This window comes from Cherax quadricarinatus, chromosome 45 (genome assembly GCF_038502225.1).
Source record: "Cherax quadricarinatus isolate ZL_2023a chromosome 45, ASM3850222v1, whole genome shotgun sequence".
NCBI classification, from domain to species: domain Eukaryota; kingdom Metazoa; phylum Arthropoda; class Malacostraca; order Decapoda; family Parastacidae; genus Cherax; species Cherax quadricarinatus.
The window spans coordinates 17974625-17992778 of NC_091336.1; the positions used below are offsets into that span (position 1 = coordinate 17974625).

The 18154-nt window shown below is 38.8% G+C and overlaps 1 protein-coding gene and 1 non-coding gene across 2 annotated transcripts; both read right to left on the reverse strand.

Annotated features, from left to right (window-relative positions):
* Positions 1–2624: 2624 nt before the first annotated feature.
* Cpsf73 (cleavage and polyadenylation specificity factor 73) lies at positions 2625–12922 on the reverse strand (the record flags this gene model as incomplete). Its single annotated transcript, XM_070094238.1, is given in 6 exon segments — positions 2625–2800; positions 5515–5755; positions 8780–8957; positions 9759–9985; positions 10625–10688; positions 12756–12922. Coding segments are annotated over 6 exon segments (972 nt in total), but the record flags the coding sequence as incomplete, so codon positions are not given.
* Positions 12923–17798: 4876 nt separating this feature from the next.
* On the reverse strand, positions 17799–17871 carry TRNAR-ACG (transfer RNA arginine (anticodon ACG)). Its single transcript has one exon. It is a non-coding gene; the product is annotated as a tRNA-Arg (tRNA).
* Positions 17872–18154: the final 283 nt, after the last annotated feature.

An 18154-nucleotide genomic window follows, 5' to 3' on the forward strand; every position in this document is an offset into this window, starting at 1 on the left:
CTTCTACTTTGTAAAAACTTCTCATATGCTAACTTTTTCTCCCTTACTACTCTCTTTACATCATCATTCCACCAATCGCTCCTCTTCCCTCCTGCACCCACTTTCCTGTAACCACAAACTTCTGCTGAACACTCTAACACTACATTTTTAAACCTACCCCATACCTCTTCGACCCCATTGCCTATGCTCTCATTAGCCCATCTATCCTCCAATAGCTGTTTATATCTTACCCTAACTGCCTCCTCTTTTAGTTTATAAACCTTCACCTCTCTCTTCCCTGATGCTTCTATTCTCCTTGTATCCCATCTACCTTTTACTCTCAGTGTAGCTACAACTAGAAAGTGATCTGATATATCTGTGGCCCCTCTATAAACATGTACATCCTGAAGTCTACTCAACAGTCTTTTATCTACCAATACATAATCCAACAAACTACTGTCATTTCGCCCTACATCATATCGTGTATACTTATTTATCCTCTTTTTCTTAAAATATGTATTACCTATAACTAAACCCCTTTCTATACAAAGTTCAATCAAAGGGCTCCCATTATCATTTACACCTGGCACCCCAAACTTACCTACCACACCCTCTCTAAAAGTTTCTCCTACTTTAGCATTCAAGTCCCCTACCACAATTACTCTCTCACTTGGTTCAAAGGCTCCTATACATTCACTTAACATCTCCCAAAATCTCTCTCTCTCCTCTGCATTCCTCTCTTCTCCAGGTGCATACACGCTTATTATGACCCACTTCTCGCATCCAACCTTTACTTTAATCCACATAATTCTTGAATTTACACATTCATATTCTCTTTTCTCCTTCCATAACTGATCATTTAACATTACTGCTACCCCTTCCTTTGCTCTAACTCTCTCAGATACTCCAGATTTAATCCCATTTATTTCCCCCCACTGAAACTCTCCTACCCCCTTCAGCTTTGTTTCGCTTAGGGCCAGGACATCCAACTTCTTTTCATTCATAACATCAGCAATCATCTGTTTCTTGTCATCCGCACTACATCCACGCACATTTAAGCAACCCAGTTTTATAAAGTTTTTCTTCTTCTCTTTTTTAGTAATTGTATACAGGAGAAGGGGTTACTAGCCCATTGCTCCCGGCATTTTAGTCGCCTCATACGACACGCATGGCTTACGGAGGAAAGATTCTTTTCCACTTCCCCATGGACAATAGAAGAAATAAAAAAGAACAAGAGCTATTTAGAAAAAGGAGAAAAACCTAGATGTATGTATATATATATATGCATGTGCGTGTCTGTGAAGTGTGACCAAAGTGTAAGTAGGAGTAGCAAGATATCCCTGTTATCTTAGCGTGTTTATGAGACAGAAAAAGAAACCAGCAATCCTACCATCATGCAAAACAGTTACAGGTTTTTGTTTCACAGTCATCTGGCAGGACGGTAGTACTTCCCTGGGTGGTTGCTGTCTACCAACCTACTACCTATTAAGATAAAATCAAAGGAAACTCAGATGAGTGTGTATACATAAACGTGTACATGTATGTGTAGTGTGACCTAAGTGTAAGTAGAAGTAGCAAGACATACCTGAAATCTTGCATGTTTATGAGACAGAAAAAAGACACCAGCAATCCTACCATCTTGTAAAACAAATACATACAGGCTTCCTTTTTACGCTCACTTGGTAGGACAGTAGTACTTCCCTGAATGGTTACTGTCTACCACAAATTTTGATTTTTTAACATTATATTATAAAAATTTAGCCCAAATTAGCCCCCTTTTGAGGAAAGCACAATTTTTTTATAACACATCAGCTGTCTCCTACAGAGGTAGGGTAACCTGAAAAAGAGGAAGAAACATTTTCACCACCACTCACTCCATCACCAACTTACCAGAGGTGCACTGATACTACTGTTCAGATGCCCCTCCAATCCAGAATATACCTACCCCTTCTTCAGGTTTCAAGTACAGCTAACTGGTTTCCCTGTTACTTTGCTCACACTCCAACAGCACATCAAATAATAAAACCCACCTGCCTCCACTCACTCCTGTCTAACACACACACCTTTGGGATATCAAAGCTCCTCACATTCAAAACTTCCTTTGCCCCTCACTCCAACCTTTCCTAGGATAACCCCTACCTCTTCTTTCTTCCAGCACAGATTTATATATCCTCCAAGTTATCCTATTTTACTCTACTCTTTCTATATGTCCAAACCACCTCAGTAACTCCTCCTTAGCCCTCTGGATAATACTTTTAGTAGCCCTGCATCTCCTAATCTCCAGACTACAAATTCTCTGCATAATATTCACATCATAAATTGCTCTCAGACATGACATCTCAACTGCCTTTAGTCTTCTTCTTGCTGCAATATTTAAAACACAAGCTTCATGCCTATATAAGTGCTGGTACCATGGTACTCTGATATATTCATCCTTTTCCCTCCATTGTAACATTTTGTCCCAACAGATGCCTCAATGTACCACCTATCTTTATTTGACTCATCAATTCTATTATAACTACTACAAAATTTACAAAGTTGAAAATTCAAACAATATATAATATAACATTATTCTGCAAATACATCATTACTTATCTAATCAATTTTAACACAATACATTAAAAAAACATAAATGAAGTACTAACCTTCAGGTTTGAAATATGCTTGAATTGAAAGGGGTTACAAATAGAAATTTGTCGCTGAATTCTTTCATTCATGGCATGTGTGTATGTCTGATACACACTCATACACTTCTTGGCCAAGGCTGATGCATAGTAGATGGGTACCTCGTGTAACTCAGGGTGCTGCTGCCAGTACTCATCTACAAGACATACAAGTACTGTATTAAGGTTTTTGGGTACTGTATTAGAGTTAACTGTTAAAACTCTTCGATTATTATAACATCATGGGGTAACACAAATCTCTTTTAAAACCCAAAAATCTCCCCCCAAAATAAAAAGATGTAAGAAATACCTACAGCGTGCTAAAAAAAAAAATCAGCAACACAGACAAGTGCTACAATAACATTTTAGAACACTGTATTGCACAATTAATAATATGATCTGTTTTCACTTTCTCCTATTTCTATTTACACACGAAAATTACTCCCTATGAAAGCAAAAGACTCAGCAGGCGATGCAACATCCCCCCCCCATTAAAAAGCAGGGGTGCCATGAGTGTTAAGAGACAACATAATAAGTGTCAGACTGTTCAGTTGCCTTCCAGCATACATAAGGGAAATTACCAATAGACCCCTGGCTGTCTTCAAGGAGGAGCTGGACAGGTACCTAAAGTCAGTACCTGACCAGCCGGGATGTGGTTCGCATACCTTTGCTTTCATACGTCGGTTTGCGTGCGACCAGAATTAACAGCCTGGTTGATCAGGCCCTGATTCACTATGAGGCCTGGTCAAAGACTGGGCCATAGGGGTGTTGACCCCAGAAACCCTCTCCAGGTATACTGTATGTATCTAACAATTTTTTTTTTTTTTGCAGACATCAAACATTGCCAATTAATCACCATTCACAGAACTACTTCATACTTTTTTTTTCAACAAGCTGGCCATCTCTCACCAAGGAAGGGTGACTCAATAAAGAAAGAAACACTTTCACCATTCTCTTCAAAATATTTTCTGTACTGCATTTTAGTTAGCAACCACATATAAATTTAGGCCCTTTTTACCTCTTCAAGGTTGGTACAGCGGAACCTCGATTTTCGTATGCCCTAGTTGGAGACAATTCTTGGAGAAAATGTATTTTTCGTTAATATTTTTGGGTGTCTGGAACGGAACCAATTAATCTGTTCCAGACACCCAAAAATATTAACAAAAAATACATTTTATAGATAATTTTATCCAAGAATCATCTCCAACTAGGGCATACGAAAACCGAGGTTCCACTTTACTTTGATGCTGGTCAAGGGCTCTTGATCTAGGGACCAGGGCTGCTCTCCACTTCCACAGATCTAAGTTCACAAGACTGAAGTTTTGACACATTCTACAAAGAACAGGAAACAATCCTTTACCATAATTTTGTTAATGCATGTAATGAGAGTTCCAGAATATCAATAACTCTGCAGTGATTACTCCTAAAACTATTATTTTCAAGAATAACTATGTGTACAATCACAAAGAGGTTTTTGTGGCATTTATTGATTTGGAAAAGGCATATGATAAGGTGGATAGGGGGGGCAATGTGGCAGATGTTGCACATGTATGGAGTAGGAGGTAGGTTACTGAAAGCAGCGAAGAATTTTTACGAGATAGTGAAGCTTAGGTTAGAGTATGTAGGTGAGAGGGAGATTATATCCCAGTAAAAGTTGGCCTTAGACAGGGATGTGTGATGTCACCATGGTTGTTCATTATATTTATAGATGGAGTTGTAAGAGAAGTGAATGCTCAGGTGTTGTCAAGAGGTGTGGCGTTAAAAGATAAAGAATCTAACACAAAGTGGGAGCTGTCAGAGTTGCTCTTTGCTGATGACACTGTGCTTTTGGGAGATTCTGAAGAGAAGTTGCAAAGGTTAGTTGGGGAGGGTATGAAAAAGAAGGAAATTAAAAGTGAATATAGGAAAGAGTAAGGTGATGAGGATGACCAAAAAATTAGGTAACGGAAGACTGGATATCAGACTGGAAGGAGAGAGTATGGAGGAGGTAAGTGTATTCAGATATCTGGGAGTGGACGTGTCAGTAGATGGGTCTATGAAAGATGAGGTGAATCATAGAATTGATGAGGAGAAAAAGGTGAGTGGTGCACTGAGGAGTCTGCAGAGATAAAGAACTTTATCCATGAAAGCAGAGAGAGGAATGTTTGAGAGTAATGCTATACCAACACTCTTGTATGGGTGTGAGGCATGGGTGGTGAATGTTGCAACAAGGAGAAGGCTGGAGGCAGTGGAGCTGTCATGTCTGAGGGTAATGTGTGGTGTGAATATAATGCAGAGAAACCATAGTTTGGAGATTAGGAGATGTGGGATTACCAAAACTATTATCCAGAGGGCTGAGGAGGGGTTATTGAGATGGTTTGGACATGTAGAGAAGATGAAACAATATAGAATGACTTCAAGTGTGTATGCATCTGTAGTGGAGGGAAGCTGGGGTAGGGGTTGGCCTAGGAAAGGATGGAGGGAGGGGGTAAAGGAGGTTATGTGTGCGAGGGGCTTGGACTTCCAGCAAGTGTGTGTGAGTGTGCTAGATAGGAGCAAATGGAGACAAATGGTTTTCAGGACTTGACGTGCTGTTGGAGTGGAAGCAAGGTAACATTTATAAAGGGATTCAGGAAAACCGGCATGCCGGACTTGATTCCTGGAGATGGAAAGTACAGTGCCAGCACTCTGAAGGAGGGGTGTTAACGTTGCAGTTTTATAACTGTAGTGTAAGCATGCCTCTGGCAAGACAGTGATGGAGTGAATGATGATGAAAGTTTTTCTTTTTCGGGCCACCCTGCCTTGGTGGAAAACTGCTGATATGTTAATAAAAAAAATAACAATAAAAATAATCACAAACTATGCAAAAGAAATACATACTAATGAAGCATACCTAAAATTAAGAGGAGTTCCTGTGCTCGTCCAAGAGCAAACACAGGTATTAGACAACGGCCACCACGACCCACGATCGTATGAACTGTTGTGGTGAAACGAGATTCTCGACTTTCACGAGGCTCGTGAATGCTTACACCATATGTTGATTCAATCATCAAAACATCTGGCCGAATCTGGGGTATTTCTGCCATCATTAAGTGACGGTCTTCTTGCCTTGAAAAATCACCAGTGTAGAGTATCTACAAGAAATTTAAAGTGCATTAGCCAAAAAACATTGTGAAAGACTTTGTGCATTCATTTACAATACAGTGTCTTACGTAGTAATGAAATCACGAAACAAGTGATTTTAAATCATTTACCAAACTGCGGCAGGCCAGGACTCAACCCTACAAACCTTGTACTGCCTCCAGAGACAGCACAATGCACGCATCACCTTACCACGGAGCCAGTGATCCTACAAAGAGCCAAGCACACAGCATGTAGCTATGTGTTTTTTGCCTTGGCTCAAGGACACTTGTGGCAGTGGTATCTCAAGGATTAATTTCAGCCTCATCTTGTTTGAATACCTGCCTCAACAAGCAGTCTATATAGTAATGAAATCACCAAACAAGTGATTTTAAATCATTTACCAAACTGTGGCAGGCCAGGACTCGACCCTATGAACCTTGTACTGCCTCCAGAGACAGCACAATGCACGCATCACCTTACCACAGAGCCAGCAATCCTACAAAGAACCAAGCACACAGCACGTAGCTATGTGTTTTTTGCCTTGGCCCGAGGACACTCATGGCAGTGGTATCTCAAGGATTAATTTCAGCCTCATCCTGTTTGAATACCTGCCTTAACAAGCAGTCTATATAGTAATGAAACCACAAAACAATGATTTTAAATAATTTACCAAACTGCGGCAGGCCAGGACTTGACCATACGAACCTTGTACCGCCTCCAGAGTCAGCACAATGCACACATCACCTTACCACAGAGCCAGCGATCCTACAAAGAACCAAGCACACAGCACGTAGTTATGTGTTTTTTGCCTTGGCCCAAGGACACTCGTGGCAGTGGTATCTCAAGGATTAATTTCAGCCTCATCCTGTTTGAATACCCGCCTCAACAAGCAGTCTATATAGTAATGAAATCGCGAAACAAGTGATTTTAAATCATTTACCAAACTGCGGCAGGCCAGGACTCGACCCTACAAACCTTATACGTGCTGTGTGCTTGGTTCTTTGTAGGATCACTGGCTCCATGGTAAGGTGATGCATGCATTGTGCTGTCTCTGGAGGCAGTACAAGGTTCATAGTCCTGGCCTGTCGCAGTTTGGTAAATTATTTAAAATCACTTGTTTCATGATTTCATTACTATATACACTGGTTGTTGAGGCAGGTATTCAAACAGGATGAGGCTGAAATTAATCCTCTCCATTATGTCTGGAAACTTTCCAAAATTTCAAGTTTTAAAGTTACTTCATGTTTTAAATATAGGTACTCTGATAATTATACTTATGTGTACCTGTACCTTAATAAGCTTACACACTGTGCTGGCGTGCAGGTACACATTATAATTACCAAGATCGTCTTAGTCTTGAAGATGCCATATTAATAATGATAATAACAATAATACGCAATAACAATCACTCTGAGGCGCATTAAATGTTGTATATTACGTTAATATAAAAATTTTCTTTAATTCAATTGGGATATTTTTTCAAAATTATATAATAAACACGCTACATAACATATAAACATGATAAATACACCCCACAGAAGAATAAATTAACATAAATATGAGATGTTACATGTAGATAAACTGTATGAACCATAACCAGATGCATTCATCTGCTTGTTTACATACTACGTGTCTCTCCTCTCTCATTTACTCATTCTCTCTGTCTCTCTCTCGTTTATTCGTTTTATCTTGTTTACTCACCTCTCACCCTATGTGGCATGCAAAGAGTACGTAACCTTTATTCGGCACATGTACACACCCTCATTTACAGGCTATCTCCCCCAACCAGGTGACTGAGGGTTGACGATGGGCCCCGTCGTTCAACCAGTACCCAGGTTCCAGCCAATGAGAAGATGGTTTTGGCAATTGCAGAGGTTATGTGGGTACCACTCTCCTGTCTGCCCTTGTCATTCCCATTCTAGAGCTGGTTGAAGCACGGTCTGCTTTCTAGTGGCTTCTATTCTGCCTTGCTTACCATGGAGTGCACTAATACCTATTGCTGTACATAGTGTATATAGTGTACATACTTCTGTTCTAAATTGGTGAAGGATAATATAAGTTAAAAGTTTTCTGCTGTGTTTATTTTGCTCCCTTTACACCCAGGATAACAGGCCAATTGGGCTCCTGGGTTGTAATACCATACATTATACTACAAATATTTTAAGGTAAGTAATGAGTGTACTGCATATGCATTTTATCACTCTAGGGCACTTTAAATGTCATAGTACATTATGTGTGGGTGGGGTCTGCAGCCTGGCCTGGCTGGCTACCATGTACCTCCCACACCTGACTTCCTACAAATAAATACTACTCACCTCTAACCCTACATCAAGACTACAGATATTTTAAGGTAAGTAATGAATATACTGTATATGCATTTTATCGCTCTGGGGAGCTTTAAATGTCATAATATATTACGTGTGGATGGGGTGGTCTGGCTGTCTACCATACCTCCCACACCTGACTTCTTACAATAAATACTAGTTGCCTCTCACCCTACATTAAACCTACAAATATTTTAAGGTAAGTAATGAGTGTATTGTGTGTGTATTTTACTTTTTATTGTTTTTAATGTCTAGTTCTATTGTTAACTTAATATATGTTAGTGTAAACTTGTTATCTGCCATTTATATGCACTTATAAGTGGAAAAAAAATGGCATTCCACTTTCCGGCAGTAACCTGGAACCTAACCTGCCATATAAATGGGGCTACATATCAGTCATTATTTATAAAGAAGTGCAAGATACCACTTGCACAAGCACTCAGTATACAATTGAGAAAGAGCTTATATATAGGTGAAATCCCAGAGGCCTTAAAGAATGCAGATGTAGTTCCTTAACTCAAAAGCGGTAGAGCTTTTGCAAAAAATTACAGATTAGTAGCACTAGCATCACACATCATAAAAGTCTTTGAAAGGGTGGCGAAATACCAAATTACAAACTTTATGGAAAAGCATGACCTAAACAACACAAATCAACATGGATTTAGAGTGGAAAGTTCACATCGAGTATAAAACATGTACGACCAGAAGTACCTTTACACCAGCAATCTGGATCATGAACATAGCAGCACCAAGCACATGTCCTGCGTGGTAGCACCAGAACTTGATACCATGAACCTCCTTTTCTTCGTGAAAGTTGATCACATTAATCTTGTTGAGAGAAGCTTCAAGATCGCTCTCTGAGTACAACATGTGCTCAGTAGCAATGTTACTGTCAGGGAAAGGAAAACAAAATATTGACATTAAAATCTAATACGGCCATAACAGCTAGCAAACAAGTATAAAATTTCTTTACAGATGTGACAGGAGTGACAGTGTGACAGGAAATATTTCATGTGAAAATTGTAAGGCAGCTAAGTGAACAATGAAGGAATGTTCTTTAGAGTAAAAGAGAGGAGAAAAAATATAAAATATAGAATTTTGTTTATTTAGAAATAAGTACAGACAAAATTCATTGGGTCAATTTATTTGTATATAATAGACAAACTTTGTTAGTCATAGGATAGTCTGTTATTGTTACCATCATTGTAAAAACAATCTCATCTCTATCTACCACAATCACCATTACCATCCACTTGCTCTTCCCTATTAGTCTATTAATGAAAGGTTTACTATAGAAAAATCAGTGTAAATATGACAAAGATTATCTTCAAAAGTAGTATCATGTAACAGTAAGATAAACTTTGATTTATTTATATTAGCAACATGGGGATATTTGCAGCTGTAAACTGTTGTATTGGTGCCTCTCTGGCAAGACAGTGATGGTGAAAGTGTTTCTTCTTTTTTATGGGCCACCCTGCTTCAGTGAGAAATGGCCGGTGTGTTAAAAAAACAAATAGTACCTTTAATACTCACAAAATCATAATAATACAATTGCAAACAAAGCACAGAACAGGTGGAGTTTGAACCCATGGCTTACACACTAGCCTGGAGTTTTACGACTCACTCACCATGGGTTCAAATCCCACCCATTCTGTGGGTTATACCTTATATGTTAATTCTGAGAGCTTACCTAACTTTAATGTAATCAGAAAGAAGCCATTTGTAAATGGCTTTTGTTGGATGAGTCATGAAGCAACGTCCTTTGAAACGTGTTCTCATCAAGAACCAGGGCAAGCCTCCAGCGTGGTCCAGGTGGAAGTGCGATACCAACATAAGATCTATTTGCTCAGGATCAATGTGGTCGACGAAAGGCAAGGCACTCATTCCAGTCAGGGCAGGATGGATGCCAAAGTCCAACTGAAACAAGTAATACTGATTCACAACTAACTCACGGACTGGAAACAGAAGACAGCCACCAGTTGGCCTGACTTGAGTCCTGGAGGTGGAGAGTGCAGTGCATGCACTCTGAAGGGGTGAGGATGGTGCAGTTTGAAGGGCTATCTGAAATGTGATGTGGGTATGTTTCTGGCAAGACAGTGATTAAATGAGTGATGGTGAATGTGTTTCCTCCTCTTTTTTGGTCAACTTGCCTGAGTGAGAGACAAAAGATGTGGCATTTAAAAGTAAAAAATGCTAGATGGCATTTCTGCCCATCATGAACCATTATCAAGCTTTATATTAATTAAAATTATCTTTATCCTTATCTATCAGTAACACCCAGCTGAACAAAATATTTATGTGCACAAAATTTCACAATAATAAAATGGGCAGAAAATACTGTAGGTTAATATCTGCCAATTTAAGAAGTAAAAATGATTGTTAATTATATGCTACACTATAATTTTTTTAATTTTAATTTTTTTTTATTTTTTATTTATTAATCACAAAAAAGATTTATTCTTCATTTTCGTTTTGCATTTGCGGTCCAAATTATGCAACAAATATTATTCATTCAAACTTATACAAAGCATTACACCATACTGAAGTTTCACTCACCAAAACTTTTTTGCCCTTGAATTCCAAGAAGTGACATGATCGTCCAACTTCTTGGCCAGAGCCTCTACAAACAGAAAAATAAAATATATTACTAAATTATATTCACAATTACTTGAACAATAACTGTTAAGATACGATTTTGTTCTAATTTCTGACCCAGAGGGTTAGATACCTGGAATAAGCCAATAAAGTCAGTGCATCATTGGGGACTGTCAGTTGTATTATAATCATGGGGAGCACTAAACCCATAGGAGTCATACAGTGCCTCAGGAAATGGAAGGCATTAAGGCTTGATTTAAGGAATTAGAGAATTGGTCCACTCCTTAAGATCATGACCCCCTCGCCAGCTTCAAGGAATTTTCTTTGATTGGCTGGGGTCCTTGACTCTTCCTTCATATGTGAGTTGAAGGCTCTACCATTTGAGCCACGAATCATTTTTTTTTTTACAGAATTTAGTAAGGCCTGTTAGGTTAAGTTCAGAAAGAGTTGTCTTGATGTTATTTCCTGAAACGACAAAACACGTCATCACAACGTTCACGTGAAGAGGTATTAAACTTATAGGGGTCATCGATCACCTGTGGAGTGTAAAGCAAATCACGTCTGATCCGAGGAAGAGGAGGGAAGATATGAGACCTGAAAGATCAGCCAACACTTCTCAACCATACAAAATAAATGCCAAGAAAAAACCATATAGCAAAAATAACCATCCCAAGGTTAAAAAAAAAAAAAAAGGCCACACCAATCCCTTGGATCAAGAGCCCCTCACCGAAAGACCATGTCATAAAAATAACTAACCCAGGGAAGAAAAAAAGTCACTCTAATTCTTTGGATCAAGAGCCCTCACTGGAAGACAACATCACGAAAAAAACCATCCCGGGGGGAAAAAAAAGTCACTCCAATCCCTTGGATCAAGAGCCCCTCACCAAAAGACCATATTGCAAAAATAACCATCCCAGGAAAAGAAAAAAAAAAAGCCCCTCCAATCCCTTGGAGCAAGAACTCCTGCTGTGCAAGAATGGTATACAATACCGACAAGATGAAATTAAGACACATGTGCAACATCTGGGTATCTTTATTGTAGACGTTTCGCCATCCAGTGGCTTTATCAATACAAATTCTAGGACATAGCTTGAAGACAGTAGAACTATGTACAGAAGATGAGGCTTATATAGTAACGTCAGGTGTAGCAGACGAGGGCATAGTCACTGGTAGGCGGGATTCCCCAGTGGAAGTAGGTCCTTCCCAAAGAGATGGGTTAGTTGTAGTAGTAGTTGTCGTAGTCGTGAAGGTTATGTACATGTCCTCAGAATCAAGATTCCATGATGTTGCAGTGTCTGACAACTACTACTACAACTAACCCATCTCTTTGGGAAGGACCTACTTCCACTGGGGAATCCCGCCTACCAGTGACTATGCCCTCGTCTGCTACACCTGACATTACTATAGTATAAGCGCCAGGCTCCTTGCTTCTGCTTCAGAATCTCCACGACTATGGTGCTCTTCGCACCTACTCCAAGGTTGAGGGACTGATTACCTCATCTTCTGTATATAATCCTACTATCTTCAAGTTATGTCCTGGAATTTGTATTGAAAAAGCCACTGGATGGCGAAACGTCTACAATAAAGATACCCAGATGTTGCACATGTGTCTTAATTTCAGCAAGAACTCCTCACCGAAAGCAATCCCCCACTTTTATTACAATCAAAACTAAGCGTTAAACCTGCAAGGGTCAGACAGCTCCCAGAGCACCACTAAGTTTATTCAGGTATACACAATTACACAGAATATCATACATAGCAGCATATGTGTAGGAACTCAGGATAACCCCAAAAAAAGTCAGAGTGACTTATATCCATTGGAGTCGTTGTGATAATTATTATTTACATATAAAAATTAAAACAGCAAAGTATCTTAACTATATAAAAGCAGTTACAATAAAAGAAGATATACTAGAGGAGAGGTATTATTAATCATAAGGAGCGCTAAACCCGTAGGATTATACAGCGCCTGTGTGGGGGGGGGATGTGGAAGGTATTCAGGCTCAATTCAGAGAACCAGAGCACAGATCCAATTCCCTAGATCAAGAGCCCCCTCACCAGCGTGAGGGAATTCTTATCACAGCAATCTTACAGCGGTGTGATCTTCAACTCGTCGCTCTCTTCCTCTGGAAGATTCAGAACCTGGACCCTCGGGGCGGCACGAGTGGTTGAAGTCATACTTGAGAATACAATACACGCGACTGTATGAATACAACAGAAACTTTGGAACTATTGTTGTTGTAGTAGTATAGAGCCGCCTCAGAGTGAGCCGTACTGAACCCTCCCGCCCGGTGTCCGCCATCGTGGGTTCGTTTATTTATGTCAAACAAGTTAGTAAGCAAGCAAGTAGGCAAGCAAGTAGTTAAGCAAGTAGGCAAGCAAGTAGCTAAGCAAGTAGGCAAATGGGTAAGCAAATAGTTAAGCAAGCAAGTAGGCAAGTAAGCAAGAAAGAAGTTAAACAAGCAAGTAGGCAAGCAAGTACTTAGCAAACAAGCAGGCAAATAAGCAAGCAAACAGTTAAGCAAGCAAGCAAGCAAGTAGTTAAGCAAGCAGGCAAGTAAGCAACCAAGCAAATTTAATAAATAAGCAAATAAGCCAGCAAAGTTAGAAATAAACAAATAAGCAAAGTTAGTAAATAGAAAAACAAGCAAGTGAAGTAAATAAGTAAGCAAGTATAAATATGGGAGCAAGCAAATTGGTAAGCAATTTAGCAGGCAAGTTTGTTGAGATATATTACACAATATTTAATGCGTGTAAATTACCTAGGGACTTCCCCTCCCCCCTAAAAAATAAGGTGAAATATACACTAGTTTAGACAACCATAGTGCTCTACCGAGTCAATACTGAATCTCTGTACCGAGCTAAACATTAATAAGTTTATTTAGGTACAGGTAAAGGCAACAGTTACACAAATAAGTTAGACAGTGTGACTTATTACCATTGGGGTCCTTGACCCGTTGTCCTAATGGAATCCTTTGGTCACGAAATGTCCACCATGAGGCTTGGTCTCAGACCAAGCCGTGGGGGCGTTGACCCCTGACACCTTCTCCAGGAAAACTCCAGGTAGTGTATGTATATATACAAATATTAACTAGCGTATACTCTAGGACTATATATACTAATAGACACGTATCACGTACTTTACGGTGCACGGACGACCCTTCGTAAAATGAAATCGTCCGTGGTTGATACATGACCGGATCCGGATAGAATTATTTTTTAGATAAGCCTACAAATGGTTGTACCAACAGTAGCAGAAGTTTATGCAATGATTCTGAGGCTACACTGATGTTATAGGCCTACATATGTTGCATCATGTCAAGTTTACTGTACTTGCACTAGATGCCTTCGTATGGTCTATATATTGCTAACTGACACTCCTAGTGGACAGTGATTCTGCTAGATTCTATCAGCACCTTGATGATTGTTTACCAAGTTATGTTTGAGAAGACAAGATTATATCCAGCATTTCTATATGCATTGCTAGTTTAGCTAAGACAAAATTTATCTTTTTCTATGAGGCCTATATAAGTGAAAATCTACAAAATATTGACTAAACTTCCTTTATCTTTAGATTATTACCTAAATAATAATAATAATAATAATAATAATAATAATAATAATAATAAAAATAATAATAATAATAATAATAATAATAATAATAATAATAATGTACAAGGCATATAGGCCTAATTGACATCAGAGACATACTATATTTAAAGCCACTTGCTATGCAGAGCATTTCGGGCAAATTAGGTTAATTTTGTCCCCAGGATGCGACCCACACCAGTCGACCAACACCTAGGTACCTATTTTACTGCCAGGGAAACATAGGTAACAGGTGTCTTAAAGAAACACGTCCTAATGCTCCCACCCGTACCGGAGATCGAACCACGGACCTCAGTGTGTGAGGTGAGTGCCTGATACATTTAGGCCGATCTCCTTAACTAGTTGTCTTTGCAAAACTTTTGAAAGAATGATGCTTAACAGATTGTACTACAGAATCAGACATCAACTTTCCCCCTACCTCTATGGGTTCATGAAAGGTAAAAGTGTGCAGAACTGTATTTCCACCTTTCTCACTGCACACACCTCTACTAGTTTTACCACTTTTCTTGATCTAAAATCTGTATTTGATATTGCAAACAGAACCGTTATACTACATGAACTAGCCAAAATGAATATTGGTGGTAGCTTACTCTGCTGGATAATAGGATACCTGTCAAATAGAGTATCCTCTGTCCTTTACCAAGGCTTCAGAAGTGATTCTAAAGAAATGTCTTTAGGTACACCGCAGGGAGGAGTTCTTAGTCCCATGCTATTTAATATTCTGATTAATGCTCTCCTAAATGCTCTACCTGCCTCACCTAAACATATAGCTATAAGCTATGCTGATGATATCATGATCCATACAACAGGGCATAAGAAGATGAATACCATTCTTAATGAAGTTCAAGCAATTTGTAATCGACTAGGCCTCATAATATCTTCCTCTAAAACAAAGATATTAACAAGCAAACGACATCCCCCACCCATCTATTTGCAGGGTGAAATCATTAGCTACGTTAAAACTTACTGATATCTTGGTGTAGATGCACCCTTTAACAAATCCACTATACCACAACCAAACAAGAAATGTAAAGCTAGGCTAAATGCTCTCAAAGCTGTTGCTGGCTACAATCCCAACTATGGTGCTAATGTGAGAATCGTGAGAATGATGTACATAGCCTATGTTAGGTCCTTAATTGATTATGCTGCTCCCATGTTGATATTAGCTAGAGAAAGTTCCCTCCGACCCTTGGAGTTAATGCAAAATGAAGCTCTCAGGACTATTCTTGGCTGTCCCAGATCTACAAAAGTTCTTAACATGAGGAAGGAGCTTGGTATTTCTAGTATCAGTGATAGGATTGTTGAAATTAACACTGTACTCGGTATTAGAATGTTGAGAAACGAACCAGACACTGTCACAGTGAATCTTACCAAGTGTCTAGAGGTAAATACACACAGATCTAAATGGATTGTGAAAACGTGCAATTGCATTAAGTTTTATAACCTGCATCAACTGTATCACTGTAGGCAACAAGAGCATTTCACCCCTCCATGGAAGATGTGTTCATTTAATATCACATACCTACAAGTCCCTCCCAAGAAGCTCATTGCTAGTAATCCCTTCCTTAAATCTCTTGTTATAGCAACTGCTCAAGAAGAAATTTTTCGCCTAGCTGGTAGTAATAAGTTATCACAAGTTATATACACTGATGGATCTAAACAGGAGTCTTCTGGCAGGGCTGCATCTGCTCTTGTTGCCACCTCCCTAGTTAAGAACGATAATAAATTTGTTGAGTTAGGCATAAGAATTAACAACTGGGCGTCTACACTGCAAACTGAATTGTTTGCAATCCTAATGGCGCTAAAGCTAACCTATGACACTGAGCTTGACTCTATTATCATTACTGATTCTATGTCATCATTGAAGGCTCTTGGCTCATATAATGACTCCAACAACATGCTCATTGGGGAAGCCAGGTATAGATACTCAAAAATTAGGGACAAAGGAATTAATGTACAATTGCTATGGATCCCATCACACATTGGATTACTCCTTCATGATAAAGTTGATGTGTTAGCCAAGAAGAGTACCCAGAAGGAGAATGTAGAATATAACTTTGGTATAACTGTGTCTAGCATTAGGAATAATATTAGGAGAGAAGTAAATAATGAAGATGATTGTTATAGGAATGCAGTTAGAAGCCTGAGTAGATCTATAACCCACTATGATAACATGAACGTAGATAAGTATGTTTATGGAGCAACTTGCAATGTGAACAGACTGACTGATGTTGTAGTGGCCAGGCTTAGGCTTGGTTACAAGTACTTCTGGCAGTTTGGGAGACACACAGATGATGATCAAACTAAATGTAAATTATGTGATCAGGCATATGGTCACTCTCTTGAACACTATGTGCTTAATTGTCCACTTATTGAGGAATACAGAGACAGACAGTATAATAACCTATGTGACATGTCAAGATATCTTATTAATGAAAATAAGATACCAGATATACTAAGCAAATTTCCTAAATTTGCTTGTAACAGATAAGTGAACTATAGATATGTAGATATAAATCCATATGTATTCCTGTTAACCCTTTGGGGCCTAGTTCCTAGGCCTTTTGTGTATCCACATGCTCTCGCGCTACCGTCCACAGGATGGATATGGGGTGCACAATAAACTAGCCACTTCGGTGGCAAAATCTAAATCTAATCTAATCTGATGGAATATTTCTGGATGACCATCAAGTGTGATGGATTGTATCAGAAAAGTATTCTATGTGATGGAATATAATGGTAACTCACCCTGTGAGAATATGTCTGACACAATAATTATCCTATGTGATGGAACACGACAGAAAACCATCCATTATAATGGTGTGTGACAGAAAAAACATGTGTAATGGAACATAACTGGAGAACCACCAAAAGTGATGATGGTAGCACAAAAAAAAAAAAACTGCGCTGGAGTATGGAGGAAAAAACCTCCTGTTTTGAAGTGTGGCGGGAAAATTTCCTCGCTAGGATGTACCTGTATGGCAGGAAATTCTTCCTGTTTACTGGAATACAACAGGAAATTCTTCCTGTTTGCTGGAATACAACAGGAAATTCTTCCTGTTTGCTGGAATATAGCAGGAAATTCTTCCTGTCTGCTGGAATACAACAGGAAATTCTTCGTGTTTGCTGGAATACAACAGGAAATTCTTCCTGTCTGCTGGAATACAACAGGAAATTCTTCCTGTTTGCTGGAATACAACAGGAAATCCATCCTGTTAATATGAGAGGAAATTTGATCCTGTTTAATGGAATATGACATGAATTCCATGGAATTTGAAAGGCAATTCATCCTGTTAATGGCACATGAGAGGAAAGCCATCCTGAGCGCTAGAGGTTTGTAAAATACTTAACAGATCAGGATAGTATCAAGTTGGCCACACAATACTGTTTAATTTTATTAATAACAAGCGCTCAATACACAGTTCCATTATTCCTTTTATTGTCTTAAAACCTTACTCACAAAATTATGCAAACGTAAAACTGTTTAGTCTATGTTAAATGTAGCAAATTAAAGAAAATAACTCATCGACCTTGCCAGGATTCGAACCTGGAATCTTCTGATCCGTAGTCAGACGCGTTATCCGTTGCGCCACAAGGCCGGATATACGTGGTGTATCATACAATGCTATATATATAAATATGTCGTGCCGAATAGATAAAACTGGTTAATTAGCAAGAACTCATTTAAAATTAAGTCCTTTTTAAAAAAATTCTCTTATACGTTTAGAGATATATTTTTCATTTATGTTTATATAAAAAATAATAATTTTGTACCAAAAGAACCTTAGAAAACTTACCTAACCTTATTATAACAAGCGTAATTTAATTTAGCCTAATCCAACTAAATATATTTTAGATAAGTTTACAATATTTTAATAATAA